The following is a 15,790-nucleotide window of genomic DNA, read 5'->3' on the forward strand; positions in this document are numbered from 1 at the left end:
AAGTGCATGTATGTGTGCAGTTTTGGTCTCCTTGCCTAAAGAAGGGCATACTTGCCCTAGAGGGAGTGCAACGAGGGTTCACTAGGTTGGTTCCTGGGATGAGGGGATTGTTCTATAAGGGCAGATTAAGTAGACTAGGTTTATAATCAGTGGAATTTATAAAGATGAGAGGCAAACTAATTGAAACACAGGGAATTAAGGGATATTGGCATAGTGCAGGAAACTGGATTTGAGGTCAGCCATGGTTGTATTAAATGGAAGAGCTGGGCTTGAAAAGCCAAATGGCCTCCAGCTCCCATTTCTTACGCTGCTAAGCAAGCAAATGATGGAGCAGCTGCTGCTGACGTTGACTAGGGTTGCCAACCCTCCAGGATTGACCTGGTGCCTCCAGGACACTGCAATGTGCAACCCTGGAGAAAAATCATAGGGACATTAAAAAATATAGCTTTTAAAAAATATTTCTTTGAACATTTCTCCTTACCAGACATAAAAAGTATTGAAAATGGTTGTGGGGGGGAAAGGCTGGCTGACAGTCAAGCATCATCAATACAAGCATTTATGTAATGAGTCTTTTTGCTTTCCCATTGGGTAGGAAAACACTGTGTCACATGGATGGATGCGTTGACTGGAGCGTAGGGGCAAGTCATATGAAGAAACCTCCAAGAATACATCCAATCACAGTTGGCAAACTTAATAGTGGGGCAAAATCCAAGCTCTCTATGGAAGTATCAGCGAATATTCCTGAGAAGCGCATGTAAGTACATGTCAGGTTAGGGGCGAGTCAGGGATTGTTATGCCTCCTGCAGTCAAACAGTCTACAGACTACCCACTGCTTAGACTTATGCATAATGGATGCCTGCGTGGTGAAACTTTCGGGAGAGGAGAAAACAACAGAAAAAGTGCAGCCATCACAGTAACCAGTGTCAGAAAACAGCAAAGAATGACATCTCCCCCCCCTGGCTTTCAAGTGACAACAGAGGGGTAATATTTGCATGTTAAATTCGCAGGGAATTGCAGGAAAGGAAGAACAAAAACACAACTAGTTTTCAGAGTTAGCAGTTAAAAACATAAATGCTTCAACTCTCGTGAGTTTGCATCAGAAACATCCCAGAGCCACCAGCAGATGAAAAGCAGTGCTTGGCCCAACATGGCCCTAAACTACCAGGAAACCCTGTGCAGAAGTGAACAGACTTTCTCATGAATGATGGCATGGGCTAGGGGAGGTGACTCACACATACCATTTTTTGTTTCTTCAGAGGAGTTCAGTGGAACAAAGCAGTGTGCCAAATGTTTTTGAGGTTTAGTCGAGTCGAATAAAAAAAAAATGAGAGATCAATAGCTTGATACACATTTGGCCTGACACATGTCATTCAATCTACACAAAGCCGAAATCTCACCCAATTTTCACAGAACCTTATTACACTGACCCAGTGCCGTTTTAAAAATGAGTGGACGTTTTGCAGCAAAGAAAGACGGAATGTCACATATAATAATTCCAGTGTTATTTCAAAGGCTTGTAAAGGGCTATGACTAAAGCTGTTAGCGGTTAACAGTGAGCCCTGAACTAATCAAAGAAACAGCTGGGCTCCCAAATCTATCACTTTATTAATCATTTAGACAGCTTGAATCCTCAATGCATTATTCCTTTGAGCAGCTCGTGTTCAGTCATTTGAATGCTTATGGTTTTTTTCTTATATGGATCGTGTAAGGGGAACTTAAGCAGTTCTGCTCTTCAGATTAGTTTCCTCTGCATCAGGCAGTCCCTTCAGAGAATGGGCTTCAAGTCGCAACGTCACAGCCAATCACCCAGCAGCCCAGTCTCTGTGGTGTGTTAAAAAAAAAAGGAGAGATGATGAGGCAGAGCTGGGAGGCAGAGAGCCCAGAGCTGACTCACTTTAGGATTGGTCTGCTTCTAACTTACAGCAGTGGTTCTGTCTGCTGTGTCGTCTGCATGCAGCAGGCACCGAGCTGAAGAGTTCACTTCAAGCAGCCAGCTGACAGTCGCAAAGGAGAAGCTTTCGAACAAAAAATGGATTTGGAGTCTGGGGAACTGAGTGAGGGAGATCTCTCCTCAGGTAGGAATGTCGTTTTTTTTTTGCCTTGAGAAAGGACTTTGGGTCATTTTCATGAAACTGCTGAAACCTAATTAGGTGGAAGTGACCTTCTGGTGCCCTGTGCAGTACCTGTTGCATGGTTATTAATGAGACCACAACATTGGCTCATTTAAATAAACACTGTCTTTTTCTGTTCTTAAGTAAAGTCTATATCGCTCCTGTTTCTAACGTAACAGGAAAATATACTGAAAAATGCACGAGAGAAAGCTTTCAGCGTGAAACTCCACTTCCTGTGTAGTCTATTATTTGTGTTTTTTTCATTTCTCAACTTGTGATTAACATTTTACACTGTTCCCAGCAAGTGTCTTTCAGCCAAGTCAAATATAGCCTGCACAAATTCATCGTAAGAAGAAATATGTGTTAGGGGAGTTTCAACAAAAAAAGTTATATCCATTCTTCCAATGAATTTCTCGGATTGGAAGAATTCCAATTTCTCCAGTAGCTGAAAAGGAAATCTTACTTCTTTTTCACTACTATTGAATTCCCTGAACCAAAGGATAAGAGGCAAAAATGATTTAACATCTGCATTAAGCTGTTCTTTGTAGCAAAGGCCAACCATGGCCTGATAATGTTTTCCAATTCTTCAAAGGCGCTCTCAATTCATAAAACAGCTTTAGAATAAAACACTTGTATTGTCAAGCATGTCTATCTGCTCATTGCTGAGCATCAGTAAGGAAGTGATGGCTGCAGTTTCTAGAGGGTTGTTGGGGGGGGGTTATCAGTGGTATTGGGCAGGGGAAATAACCAGGAAATACAGACTACTAATGATCAATTAGTGTTTTTAGGAACAAGCAAATGTTGGGATCCGCTCCACTCCGAGTTAATGCCCATCTGAAATTGTGCTGATTCCTTTGGCAGGATTTCCTGCCTTGCTAATGAGTAATTGTGTTCAGCGATTAACGCCTGCTGTACCAGGCTGTTGTGAAGCAAGTTAACAACGTCATCCATTTGCACTGTGATCTTTTCTCTGATTCATGGTCAAAATCGTTCATGTAAAGTGCTGTTATTTATGCAATCTTAGTTCACAGCAAACAGAACTAACATTCACAGTGCCAGATTTATACCAGCTGGAAGTCAGTGACAGAGCACTAACTGGTGTGAACCGGCCGTGGTGAGTCAAATGTCACTTCCTGTCACACAATATTGGAATGGCAGTCCAACTCAAGCCTATGGTCTCAAACTGCTGTCAAGGGAGGAAAATCTTGGCACATGTACTTGCCTCCCTCTCTTTACTTTTTGATTGCCCAGTGGTCTGCTGGTCAATCTCGACATTTGCTGCTTTATAGGGAGACTCATTTGGTAAATTGAATATATATTCAGGGGGCCACTTCCCTTCAATAACTAAAGCAGCTTGTTTAATCTAATGTCAGATTCAGGCGCTCACATTATCCTTGACCTATGATGCTGTCCATTCCCTGAACTTTGAAGCATTTATGCTGTAGAGTACAGACTTGCCTGAGGCATGTCTACACTCCTGCAATATAAAGTTCCTGACTGATATGTTGATCTGGATATGTGGCCATGCCTTCAGCTGCCTTGGGCATTAGCTCTGGAATTCCCTTTACTAAGTCACTCTTTGAAACCTACCTCTTTGACCAAGCTTTTGGCCTTGTGTCCTCATATCTCTTTATGTAAAGGTGCCATATAAATGCAAGTTATTATTGACATGAGTTGGTGCAAACGCTACAAAAGCAATTTCAACGTAAGTAATTCACGTCAGCTTGGTGTGAAAGGGCTGCACTATTCATATTATAGCACTTAGAAGAAGCGCTGCAATATGAAATGTGAAACAGCACCTTGTAAAAATGGCTTCTTTCCCTATCTCGAGGGGGGCAAGGTGGAACAAGTAGGGAAGGTTAACCCACCACCCCTGGCATTACTGGATGTCAGCTTTATGTCAGCTGCAGCAGTTCCTTCCCCGCCTCAGTAAAGAATGAAAGATAGATATTTCATTTATATAGCACTTTTTAAAACCTCAGGATGGCCCAAAGCATTTTGCAGCCAGTGTAATGTAGGCAACGTGGTAGCCAACTCGGGCACAGCAAGCTTCCACAAACAGCATTGTGATAGTGACTAGATAACCTGTTTTAGTGATGTTGGCCAGAATACTGGGGAGAATACTCTGCTTTTCTTCAAAATAACACCATGAGATCTTACTGGAGCAGAAAGACAGGGGCTAAGTTTAATGTCTCCCTGAAAGACGGCACCTTCAACTCTACCAGTGCTGCAATGGATTGTCAGCATAATTTTATGTTCAGGTCTCTGGAGCATTATGTGACCTTCTGACACGGAGGCAAGGATGCTATCTATTGAACACAACTTCTGAACAGATGCATGCGAACAGTGTTTGCCTTATTCTCAATGATGCAATGGGGTGTAAGTAGGATGAATTCAGAAATACCCAGAGGTTCCACAATATGAAAAGGCAGTGAGATTTCCCTCCAGCCACTAATCTAACTGGAAATAAAACTATTGCGACCATAAAACAGAGAAATGCAGTGATAAGAGGGGATCAATCCATACAAGCAATCAGACCGCCATACAGATGGTTTCTGCAGGCTCCAATGTGTTTTACTGCATCACATCACAAGTAATTTATTACCCAGATCCCAGCTACGTTCTATGGTATTTAAGATTTGTGGAAATGTTAACCAAAAAATAAATTCCAGCTGTGAAGCATGATGCCCATAAACCACATGCTTTATCTCTTCCAGTTTCCTGGAGAATTTCTTGTTCATAAATAAACTATTCTTATTTCAGTGGAAACATCTGGAGTCATTGGTTGTAACTGAATTGTGTTTAAGTAACCTTAGTGCAGTGTAAATATTTTGTACATTCATTCATTTATTTTTAAAGGGGCTCTGACTACATGAAAAATGTGTCACCGGGCGTTTTCTTTAGTTGGGGAGGGGGAGATCCTTGTATCATTTTCATTACAGCCAGAACACAAGCAAGTGAAGCAATGGTCAAGTTCACACCCGACCAGAAAGTTTTGACAATAGTTTTCACATTCAAATGTAATCAATGCACTCAAAAAACAATCAGCAATCACTTGACATTAAACTTGGGTGAGTTTTTCATGCAGTCAGCAGCTTTTTGCCATCTTTGATATCAAATGTCATCAAAGGCCGAAGGCACTCAATGGCATCAAAGTTAAGCGCTCAAAGACATCGCGTGCACTCAAAGGCATCAAATGTGATCAGCAACCTGCACTGAAAAACACAAGGAAATTAATTGCTTAAATAACACCTGAATTTATTAATATTTTGCAGTTAGTCCAAAAAATCTTTCCACATGCTTGAGAGCACCACCAGATCTCCATCAGTTCTTAATTCATTTTATGAATTCATTAACTGCTGTCCTTGGAAGAAAACATGCCGGATGCAGGATAATCGGTGTGAATCTCGGTGTTCCTAATGCCTGCCTCTTCCACCATCCCCCACACCCCCACTCCACCCGACATCCTCTCAGCATTCCCTGGTGGTTTCCTTCAACCGCAGCCCCTCCCACCCCGATCTCTTTCCTGCGACCCAACGCCCCCACCCTTAATGACTCTCTCCCCTCCTCCCCCCCAGTCTCGGTCCTACACCCCTCCGCAGTCTCGGGGCCTCCGCACCTCCCCCACTCCCAGTCTCGAGGCCTCACCCCACCACCACCCCCAATCCCGGAGCCTCTCCACTCCCCTCCTCTCATCTCGGAGGCCCCCCCCCCCCCCCGCCACACCCTCCTCCAAATCTTGGGGCCTCTCCGCCCGCTGCTGACCTATAGGCCCGGACCATTGCCCAGGCCTCGAATCTCTGGACGCCAGTCCCCCAAATACAAATGAGGAAGGTCAGGTAACCCATTAATCTAGATGAATCCCATGCCCTCCCATTACAGTGTCTAATCTTAACTAACGCTGAGCTTTTCAATGTGATTTCTGTCATCGTAATGAGTGTTTGCAAGCTTGGCTCTCTTAGCAGTTGCCTTGTCTCTAGGTTAAGGTGTTGAATCCCACAGCAGGATTTGTGAATCCGACCAACATCCAGGGTGAGCTAAGTTGCCAGCAGTGCTGTGTTTGGGTGGATGTTGGACTCCAGTTCTGTTTGAATTATGCATAAAAGCTGCTTTTATATTTTACCCTAGCAGCATGAGGATAAATTTGCCAATGAAAGTGGTCTTCCTTTCTATAAATCTGGCATACTTACGTTGCTGTTGATGTCAGCTCTGTGTCACTCGTATGCCACTGGCACTAGAATGTCTCTAGGTGTAATATCAAAACAGCTAAAGATCCCAATTTGAAGAAGCTCTTCCACACATTTCAATTACCAAACAGCAACCTCATTCACTTACTGAGCTGTTCTGTGTCCATCCAGGCAAACAGTGAGGGGGAGTGCAATTCCGGCTCCATCTAAAAACTGCATTTTAATGGAACACTCAGACACCAATGCATTTTGCAACATTACAACATAAAGTCAACAAAAGAATATAAATGATGGCCCTGAACGCACATCAGAAGGTGGTAAATTAGACATAGACAATAACTTATTGATCACCAACACAGTGCTAGTGCGTGACCAAGGATCCAGGATCAAAAAAAAAGACTTCTGTGTACTGATCCAAGATTATTTTCTTTTTGAGTGGATGGTTACTTTGGCAAGGTCAGTGTGTGTGATTAATATGTAGGATTTGGTGTTCTTAATCCCGAGTTGCACTGCCTCTTGTGTGAGTTTAACACAGCCTCAATGTGTCCCTAAATCTCCAACTTGAAATGCTGTCTGCAGAGAGTAGACAAGTACCTCCCAAGTATTTCATACCTGAACACAACGTTTCTTATTTTTCACCATCTTCATTGCCATTGCAAAGTTATTGGGAAGAAAGAGTAAGAAGCATTGATCAGAATTAGGACTGCATTAAACATGGATTGTTTTCCCTAATTTCTTCCAGGCTCCCTCTGCTGGTACATTGGTGCATGGTTAAGCAGACAAAATGCACAATGCAATTTTCAATACACTACAATTACCCTATCTAGTTACAGGCAGGAGATCAAGTTCACAATTGCTCTTAGGCTACTAAATAAAAGTGTTTCCGCCTGAAAGCAGAACACTCCCACGGTATCATTGCTTACTTCAAAAGTCAGTGCCACCATGCATGCACAGGTACATCCAGCAACAACTTGTACTTATACTGTGCCACTAATGTAATAAAATGGCCCAAGGCACTTCACAAAGCAAAATTTAACACTGAGCCACATAAGGAGATATTAGGGAAGATTATCAAAAACTTGATCAACGATGTAGGTTTTAAGGAATGTCTTAAAGGAAGAAAGCCCAGAAAGTTCTGGAATTCCTTTCATAAACCACTCAGCCTCTCAATCTCTTCCTCAATAAAACCTACCTTGTTGATCAAGCTTTTGGTCATCTGCACAAAAATACCAAATTTCTCCATTATGAAAAATAAATTCCACATATTTTTAAAATAAACAAACTTCAGATAAATGAATTATGATATTTAAGCATCTATCATAACATAACTTGCAATCATTTATTCTTGTTATCTAAAAATTTAGATTAAAAGTGTTGAATAAAGTGCTTTTAACTTCCTGGTTTTCTGTTTGTGAGAATGATTCAGTTTGATTGGCTGCTTACCCTGCATCACAGATGCTGGACACCTGGACATCCCTTTGCCTTGGCACCAGATTTAAATTATCATCGGGGAAGGGGAAATCAACACCATGGAGATCTCTAGATCTTTGTAGGCAGCATTCTTCAAGATCCGCAGAGAGCATTGTGGCTTTGTCACTAACTACAAAATCCAGGCCATTATAGTTAGGCACTAATTTCCCTCCAAACTCCGCGCAAACATTGGCCGCACGCCAGTCCATCAAGTGCCACACAACTTGGGAGAGGTAATGAGGTGGATGCGGGAAGTGACGAGCATGATATAAGTTATTAAGAGTTGGCAAGTTACGAAGAACTGTTAAGAGGATTTTTGAACCAGTTAGGTTCAAAGCAGCCAACAGGAACACATTAGGTGTGCTAAACAAGGGATAGCTGTACTTCACTGGCTGTAAAGCACAGTGAGATGTCCTGTGGTGGTGAAAGGCACTATATAAATGTAAGCTCTTTCTCTTATATAGACTGAGTTCCTGGAAGTGCTCATATCTTCAAAACGCTGCAATTGTCTACTGGCGAGCTAATCAGTAAATCTGAATTCGATTATGTTCAAATGTGTTCCGGCTGGCTATAGTGAGATTTTGCTGGTTTAGGTAGGCCCATGAAGGTTACTTACAGCACGTCCTTTTAACAGCCATGTCTAAACAAAGGCAAATAGGTTTTTTGTTTCTACTGGTGGTGCATATACACACACTACAGGTAGAGTGCCCCAAATCCGGCAACCTTAGTACCAAGTCCCGTGCCAGGTTTCAGAACTTGCCAGTTTTTGGAAAATCCGAATGCTTTAATTCAGTGAATAGGGGATGCAGGAAAACCGAGTGGTATGATTGCAAAGCGCTTTAGATTAATGGCCATGATGCTGCTGATATTATTCGCATCTTTTTAACCTGCACAGAGTTATCCTTTTTATTGGTCATTGGGGTTGGGTTGGGCGCTCCTATGTGGCTCGGGTCAGGCAGATCAGTCCGAGCTGGTTCGAGTGGGGGTTAAGGTTCACTGGAGCGTGGGGAAGCATCAGGCGTGCAAAGCCAGTCGGTGCTCAGAAACTCCCTGAACTTTTCCAAGCTGGGTCAGGTGGGGTCAAGGTTTGCTGGAATGCGGGAAAAAATTGCCCCGTTTTCAGACACCGCCGGTTTTCGGGTAACGGGATTTCAGGTACTCTGCTTGTACCTTGGTATTCGGGGCACGTAACAAAATTTGTTCCGTGCGTGGATAGAAAAAATTAGAGGGAACATTGGTTAGGCAACTTGTTAATCTCCTATTTTGTTCCGCCATTGTACATCGCAGAATATCTCTCCTTATGCACTAATGAGTCATTCCACTTCCAATAATAATTATCTTTATGGTCCGTTGAAGCAAGATTGCCAAATTCAGGCTCTTGTGGGCTGGTGCCTACGAGGAACGTGTCTGATATTTCCCGATCTGTTTTAATGTTAGAACTTTACAGCTGTCAGAGAGAAGAGGCTTTCATCTCTGCAATTTGCTTAAAAATAAAACAATAGACATGAAAGAATGGTGTGCAAGTTCATTGTGTCACCTTGTTATCCCTGGCTATTATTTAAGTACCACATAATAGCATAAGTAAGTACATTCTGTCTAGACATAGTAACATAGGCATCATTTTCAGGTGTGGAGTGGATAACTGTACCATCTACCCTAATCATCCTACTTCTCAAAAGATTACCTCAATGTATTTCTAAATCTAATAGTTCTGAATCTCATTTCCTGACAGGAATTTGTCGACTCCTTTATCATGGGTTTTTTTTTTGGTTCCAACATTTCTCTGTTGATAGTGTCACATGCCCATCGGCCTTTAATTGAAAATGAATTACCTGAAAATCGCATTTTCTCTGGCTGTCCTTACTTTCAAATTACAGTCATTTCTTAATGGTTCAATGTCTCACTATACTCCTTGCTTGCTTCTGACATATTTGAAGTTGTTGATGTTCTACTTCATGGGTTGAAGGGATATTATTCTTGCTTTTTTTTTTAAGTACCTTATCAACTTGTTCACATTTCGCATTTTTATAGGACTCCCTGTCCTGATCCTTTCCTGAGTATTTAAAAAAAACTGCCCTACTTAACCTATTTACTGGGATATAGGTAACACCTCAGTTGAGGTGAAGACTGTCCCGTGTGTTTGGACTTCCCTTGTCCCAGAAATAATCACAGTGTCCCAGGAAGGTGAAACCATTTATCAGACACCATTTCTCAAGCTCCGACCTACTTTCCTCCCCATGATATTCCAGAACTTGGTTTGCGAAGTGATGCTGAAAGAAGGCCTTCTCGTTCATCTCTCACCTGAAACTGTCCCTGAAGCACTTTGACCTCCCTCCTCCCCATGGGCGGAATTTTCTGAGTCCGCTGGTGGTGGGGGTGATAGGCGGCGTGCGCGGAGAATGTGGTGGGACCCACTTCAGGTCGCCACCTTCCACTCAACCCACCGATGGGGCCGCTTTTCCCGCCATTGGTCGACGGGGAGCTAATTGTAATAAATTTGCATATAATTAAGGCTCTTGGAACTCTGCCGTATCGTCTGTCTACATTGGCGGGAAAGCACGCCGACGTGTTTCACTACAGCACGCAGGTGACGTGCTCTTGGCAGCCTTCACTTTGGGGGAACTGAGGTGAGTGAGCAACAGCGTTCTCCACATCTCGCCTGCTGTTTACAGGCCTCGGGGACACTGGGGGGGAGTGTGGGGGGAACTGATGTCTGGCCCCGCAGGTAACTGCTGAGGTGTGGGAGGGTGTCTGGGGGCAAGTGATGGCCAGACTTGGAGGCGACTGCTGAGGGAGGTGGGGTCAAGTGCTGCCCTGGCGCTGCATCCTAAGCACAGGTGGGGGGGCAGGGTAAGTGGAATAGCCACACATTAGGGACACCTGTATAAACTGACCGAGCCTCTGCAACTGAGACAGATCAGGCGCAGCCACAGTGATATGACTGGGGTCAGGCTCCTAGCCTGCCCGCCCATGCAAGCAACACAGAGGCACCAAAAGGCTACCAAGCGCTCCATACCTCACCTAGCACCCGCCCCCAACCCCCCCAGCCCTCCCCTAGGCACAGACTTTGAATCTGCCACCACTTTATTGGACCGTGGAGCAGTTGGACTGCACACGTTGTACAATCTCCTCGCCAACGCTGGCCACGTAGCAGTCACTGCAGGAGGTGCTCACAGCCCCTTGCAATCTCAGCATCCTGGTTTGGACCAGTGACCCCATGTCGCAGGTTGACAGGGCAGCCATGCAGTGCACTCATCTCTGGCCATCCGAGGGGTGACCAGCACTCTTCGGGAAGCATTAAGGGACGGTCACACACGGCCAGGAAAGGTGCTAAATACACCCATGATAACCACATCTCCCTCTCTCTCTCTTTCATGCTGGAGGACCACATCAGGATCATGGATCCTGGTGACCTAGCTGTGTGCCTGATGGCCCACTGAGACCGTAGAAGACGGAGGAGAGAGTGACTGAGGCTCCTGGCCGCGCAAAGGCAGGAGCAGCAACCTCATGGAGAAGGGGCAGCAGGGGCTCCCGCACACACTGCCCAGGAGCGATAGTGAGCCATGGCTGGTCGGCGCCTAGCGACACTCAGGGTCTATAGACGCCGCCTGTCGTTCCTGCAGATGACTGAGAACCAGTGTTGCCAACAACTGCGCATGTCTAGAGTCCTGGTGGCTCACATCTGCCACTTACTGCAGGACTTGGTGCCAAGGGGACATGGAGGGCATCCACTGCCAGTGGCTGTGAAAGTGACTGCGGCGCTCAATTTCTATGCCAGTGGCTCCTCTCAGGGCTTCACAGGTGACCTTTGTGGGATTTCACAATCCACAACCCACAAATGCAGCCATGAGGTCACAGATGCCATCTTCTCCATGGCACACAACTTTGTGCATTTCACCCGGGACCAGGACAGCCAGGCCACAAGGGCCATCGGATTCGCACTGATCTCAGGATTCCCACAGGTGCAGGGTGCGATTGACCGCACTCATGTGGTGCTCAGGTCTCCATCGCTACACTTAGTGGACTTCATCAACCGGAAGGGCTTCCACTCACTGAACGTGCAGCTGGTATCGACCATCAGAAACGCATCCTGCAGGTCTGCGCACGGTTTCCAGGGAGTGTGCACAACGCCTACATCCTGAGTCACTCGCAGATCCCTGCAGTCTTCCAGGGCCCACAGAAGCTGCAGGGTTGGCTCCTTGGGGACAAGGGCCACCCACAGAGGGTGTGGCTGATGACACCTGTGCGAAGGCCTCAGACTGCAGCAGAGCGACGGTATAATGAGGCTCATGCAGCAGCTCGCAACTTGGTGGAGCAGACCACCGGGATGCTGAAGGTACAGTTCCAGTGCACGGACCGGTCTGGTGGAGCCCTGCAATACACTCCGTAGGGGATGTCACACATCGTCGTCACCTGCTGCGCCCTTTACAACCTGGCGCTGCAACGGGGTGAGGAGCTGGCTGAGGAGGAGATGGAGGAGCTGCATGTCTCCTCTGATGAGGAGGACGCTGATGGGGATGAGGGTGAGGGGGTCCTCGGTGGTGACGACAGGGGTGAGGCTCTCGCTTTGGCTAGACAAGGCAGCTCACTCAGGAGGCCCTCATAGCTGCCAGATTTGTGGAGGATGATGATGACGACATGTGGTGAGGTGTCCCCATGGATCCTCACATTACAGTTGTGAACATTTGACTCCAGTCTGGCTTATCTCAGCGCCAGTACACTCTGAGAGAATGCTTCTGCAGTGGAAGCACTAAGAGTCACTCGATCGCAGGGGGATGATGACAACACAAGGAGGACACTCCATAGATCTTCACATAACCTCTGAGAATATCTGACTCTTGTCTGGCCAAGGGAAGCTCGTTTGCACTCCATGATCAGGGCCATCTCAGAGGTGCAGCCATGAAACTTTAGACGCATCTGATGCTGTGTCCGCCTTCAGTACCTCAGCCCTTCAGGAGCTGCTGCACAGCATCACTGGTCACAGACGCTGGTGCTATAGGGGCCAGCCCCTTCTTAAAGGTTCTAAGAGCACGCAGAGAAAGTGAGAGAACTCTGTGGCGCCTGCCCACTACATTCTGGCAGCAATGACTAGCACTGCCGAGGTGCAGGCATCAGTAATGTCTCCAGGGAGTTTGAGGTTGGACCATCACCGTGGTCTGAAGGCCGCACAGAGCACAGGGAAGAGGCCCTGGACTGAGACACCTGCCTTTTATCTTGAGCAGAAATGTTTCACATCTGAGTGACAAGAACACTGCTCATCAAAACAAGAGCCAAAGGCAGGGAGACATTCTTGGGAGTTTATTGACAATAGTGAACATTATGTACAAGTGATTAACACCCGTGCCCAGGCTGTGCATCTAATTCTCCTTAACTCTCCTAACCCTGCCGCTATGTCTTGGTGCTCCCCGGACGTCCACAGCGGAGGTGGAGGCAGCTTGCTGACTGTGACGCCCTGTCTGTAATGACTTTGGCAGGCGTCCTCTGGCAGACCAAGACTTGAAGGGCCCCGGCCTGCTTTCGGGGTCCTGCTGTGTGGCAGTGGCACCTGCTTGGCCTGTGAAACTGGATCTGCTGAGGTCACAGGAAGAGGGGATTCGGATGGGCCAGTCACTCCCAGAGTCACCTGGGTGGATGGTCCCAGAGCCTGCACCTGTGATCCTCCTCCCTATGGGTGCCCGAGGGCCCCTGGCTGACTCCGTGAGCGGAAGGGAAAGCTGGAGTGGCATCGAGCTGCCCAGCATCCCTCTCACGTACGCACTGTTGGAGGCCAAGTATGGCATCCAGCGATGGAGTTAAGCCCGTGCAGGCGTGACATCCTGGACCAAGGTCTCCATGGCGGCTGCCTTCCTGCCAGTGTTGACCTCGGTGTGTTGCAATGCCGGCGCTATCACCTCAGGCTGAAGACGGACTGGCTCCTCCATCGTGCCTTGCAATCTGAGGAATGCAGCGGACATCCCTTCCTGATGTTCCCAAGTTTGCCTTTGCATCTCCAGCAACTGAGACATGACCAAGTCCAGAGGCTCATCATCTGACTCGGACTCAGCAACGTTCTGGCCTCCAGCAGTCATCTGAGCGCCAGAGACCTGGGAAGTCCCTGCCTCCACCAGCTGTGGATCAGAAAGTGTGATGTGCTCACCAGACTCTGATCCCGAGGCCACTCTAAAGCTCGGTCCCACCGAGGTGTGTGTCCCTGCGCTGGTGGAGGGTGTGGGTGTGCACTGTGACGGGACTTCAGCGACGGTGCCTTCAGATTCCTCTTTGGAGGTTTCTTGGGAGCTTGATTGGAGGCCCTGGGTCGTGGACTCCGTCTGCTGCTTCCCAGATGTGCCTGCGAAAGCAAGGAGAGATAATTAGTGCATGGCAGTGGCCTGTGAAACAGGACACATCACTCACAGCATGGTTGTCTGATGGATGTTGCACTGCTGGATCCTCACTTGGTAGAGGAGCACCGACCTCACCGTCAGCACAGGACTGGTCCCGGTCATCGCTGGCCAGCTGGATGGCTCTGTTTTCAAATTCTGAGAGAACTTTGAATTCCGGCATCCGTCCACCTGTCTGCGACCTTTCCCTCCTGTTGTGAGCCAGTTTGTGCTGCATGGATAGAGATGGGGAGAGTGTAAGCAGGATGCCTGCCGGGCCAGATGGTAAGTGTGCCTGGCCTGTGTGGGTGGTGAATGGTCCCATGGACAGGATGAGGACAATGACGGTGAATGAGAGAGAGTGAATGGTGATGTCCCTTGCACTGGCAGTGAATGCGGGCCCTGTGGGTGTGTGATGGGTTTGAGAGTGTGAGAGTTGGGAATGATGAAAAGAGTGACTTCTCTGGTGGAATAGAAAGATCATTCATCCTTTTGCGGCACTGGGTGGCTGCCCTCTTCTGAAGGGCATTGGCACTGACCACTGCTGCCACTGCCTCCCAAGCCGAGTTGGTGACATTGCTGCCCATCATGCGACCAGAGCAGGGGTAGAGCTCTCCCGGTGGGCCTCCAAGGCATCCAGCAGTCGTTCAAGGGACCTGTTGTTGAACCGGGGTGGGGGGCTGCAGTCTTTTTGCCTTTGCAGGTCTCCCAGCAGTGGTGCGCTGGTGGCAATGAGCATTTTGTTGGCGGCTGCCTTTTGAAGATGGCAGCTGGCGTGATGCAACATCGGGGTGATGGCAAGCGGGCGAATGAGAACCCACCCACCCTGGAAACGGCATGTTTCACAGGAGTTAATATATAATGAGGTGGGCTCGGGAAGATAGCGTGTGAAAACCCGTCATTTTCATCGGTGGGTAGGACTCCATTTTACCCGCCCACGACCGCACTTAGTGCAATTCTGGGAAAATTCAGCCCCATATTACTGCTTCACACAAGAGCCTTACAGCTGCCTACATGCCGTTCCTTTGCAGAATATTCTTCACTTGCCCTTTTAAGTCCCAAACTCTGATTTCTGGGGGAAAAGTATGTGCAATCCAGGACTCTCAGTGAATGCTGTGGGGAAACAATCTAGCCTTTAAACTAAAGAATCGATTATAACTGTTTTCGCTATTTTCCCTCTGCTCCTCCTGGATAAACTGCTCCCAATGTGCAGTCATAGTCTTATCCCTGATTTCCCTCTCAGGTAATGCAATTTTTTGGTCCATCTGCAGCAATGAGGATCTATTGGACATGTCCACACATTGTACAAATGGTGCATTTCACCAGGTTCTGTTTATATAATGGATCACTGATTAGAGTGTCATAAACAATTAGCTTAAAATTCTAAAACTGTGATTTAAAACGAATGTACTTCCTAAGGAGGAATTGAGTTACTTCAGGTGAGCCCTTTTCTTTGCAGTCAATTAAACTTATAGTGTGCAGAAATTCTAGAATCCACAATGGATTTTAAGCCTGAAACCAGAGATTTATTTCTTGCTGGCAATCAGTTGTAGCGTAAAGTCTTGATGCTCTGTAGAATACATCATTCTACTTGTTCTCATGTATCCAGTCGTGAATGGTGGTAGACAATTAAACAGCTGACAGGAGGAGGAGTCTCCATGAA

General features: G+C 46.8%; 1 protein-coding gene across 1 annotated transcript in view; it reads left to right on the forward strand.

Moving 5' to 3' along the window:
• Positions 1-1,850: 1,850 nt before the first annotated feature.
• Positions 1,851-15,790, forward strand: part of tnfaip8l3 (tumor necrosis factor, alpha-induced protein 8-like 3) — a 63,561-nt gene continuing 49,621 nt past the window's right edge. The window contains exon 1 of the mRNA XM_078530230.1: positions 1,851-2,075. Within this exon, the coding sequence (XP_078386356.1) occupies positions 2,030-2,075 (46 nt within the window). The 5' untranslated portion in view covers positions 1,851-2,029. The remainder of the gene's footprint in view (positions 2,076-15,790) is intronic.

Source organism: Cetorhinus maximus, chromosome 26, assembly GCF_964194155.1.
Source record: "Cetorhinus maximus chromosome 26, sCetMax3.hap1.1, whole genome shotgun sequence".
Lineage (NCBI taxonomy): Eukaryota > Metazoa > Chordata > Chondrichthyes > Lamniformes > Cetorhinidae > Cetorhinus > Cetorhinus maximus.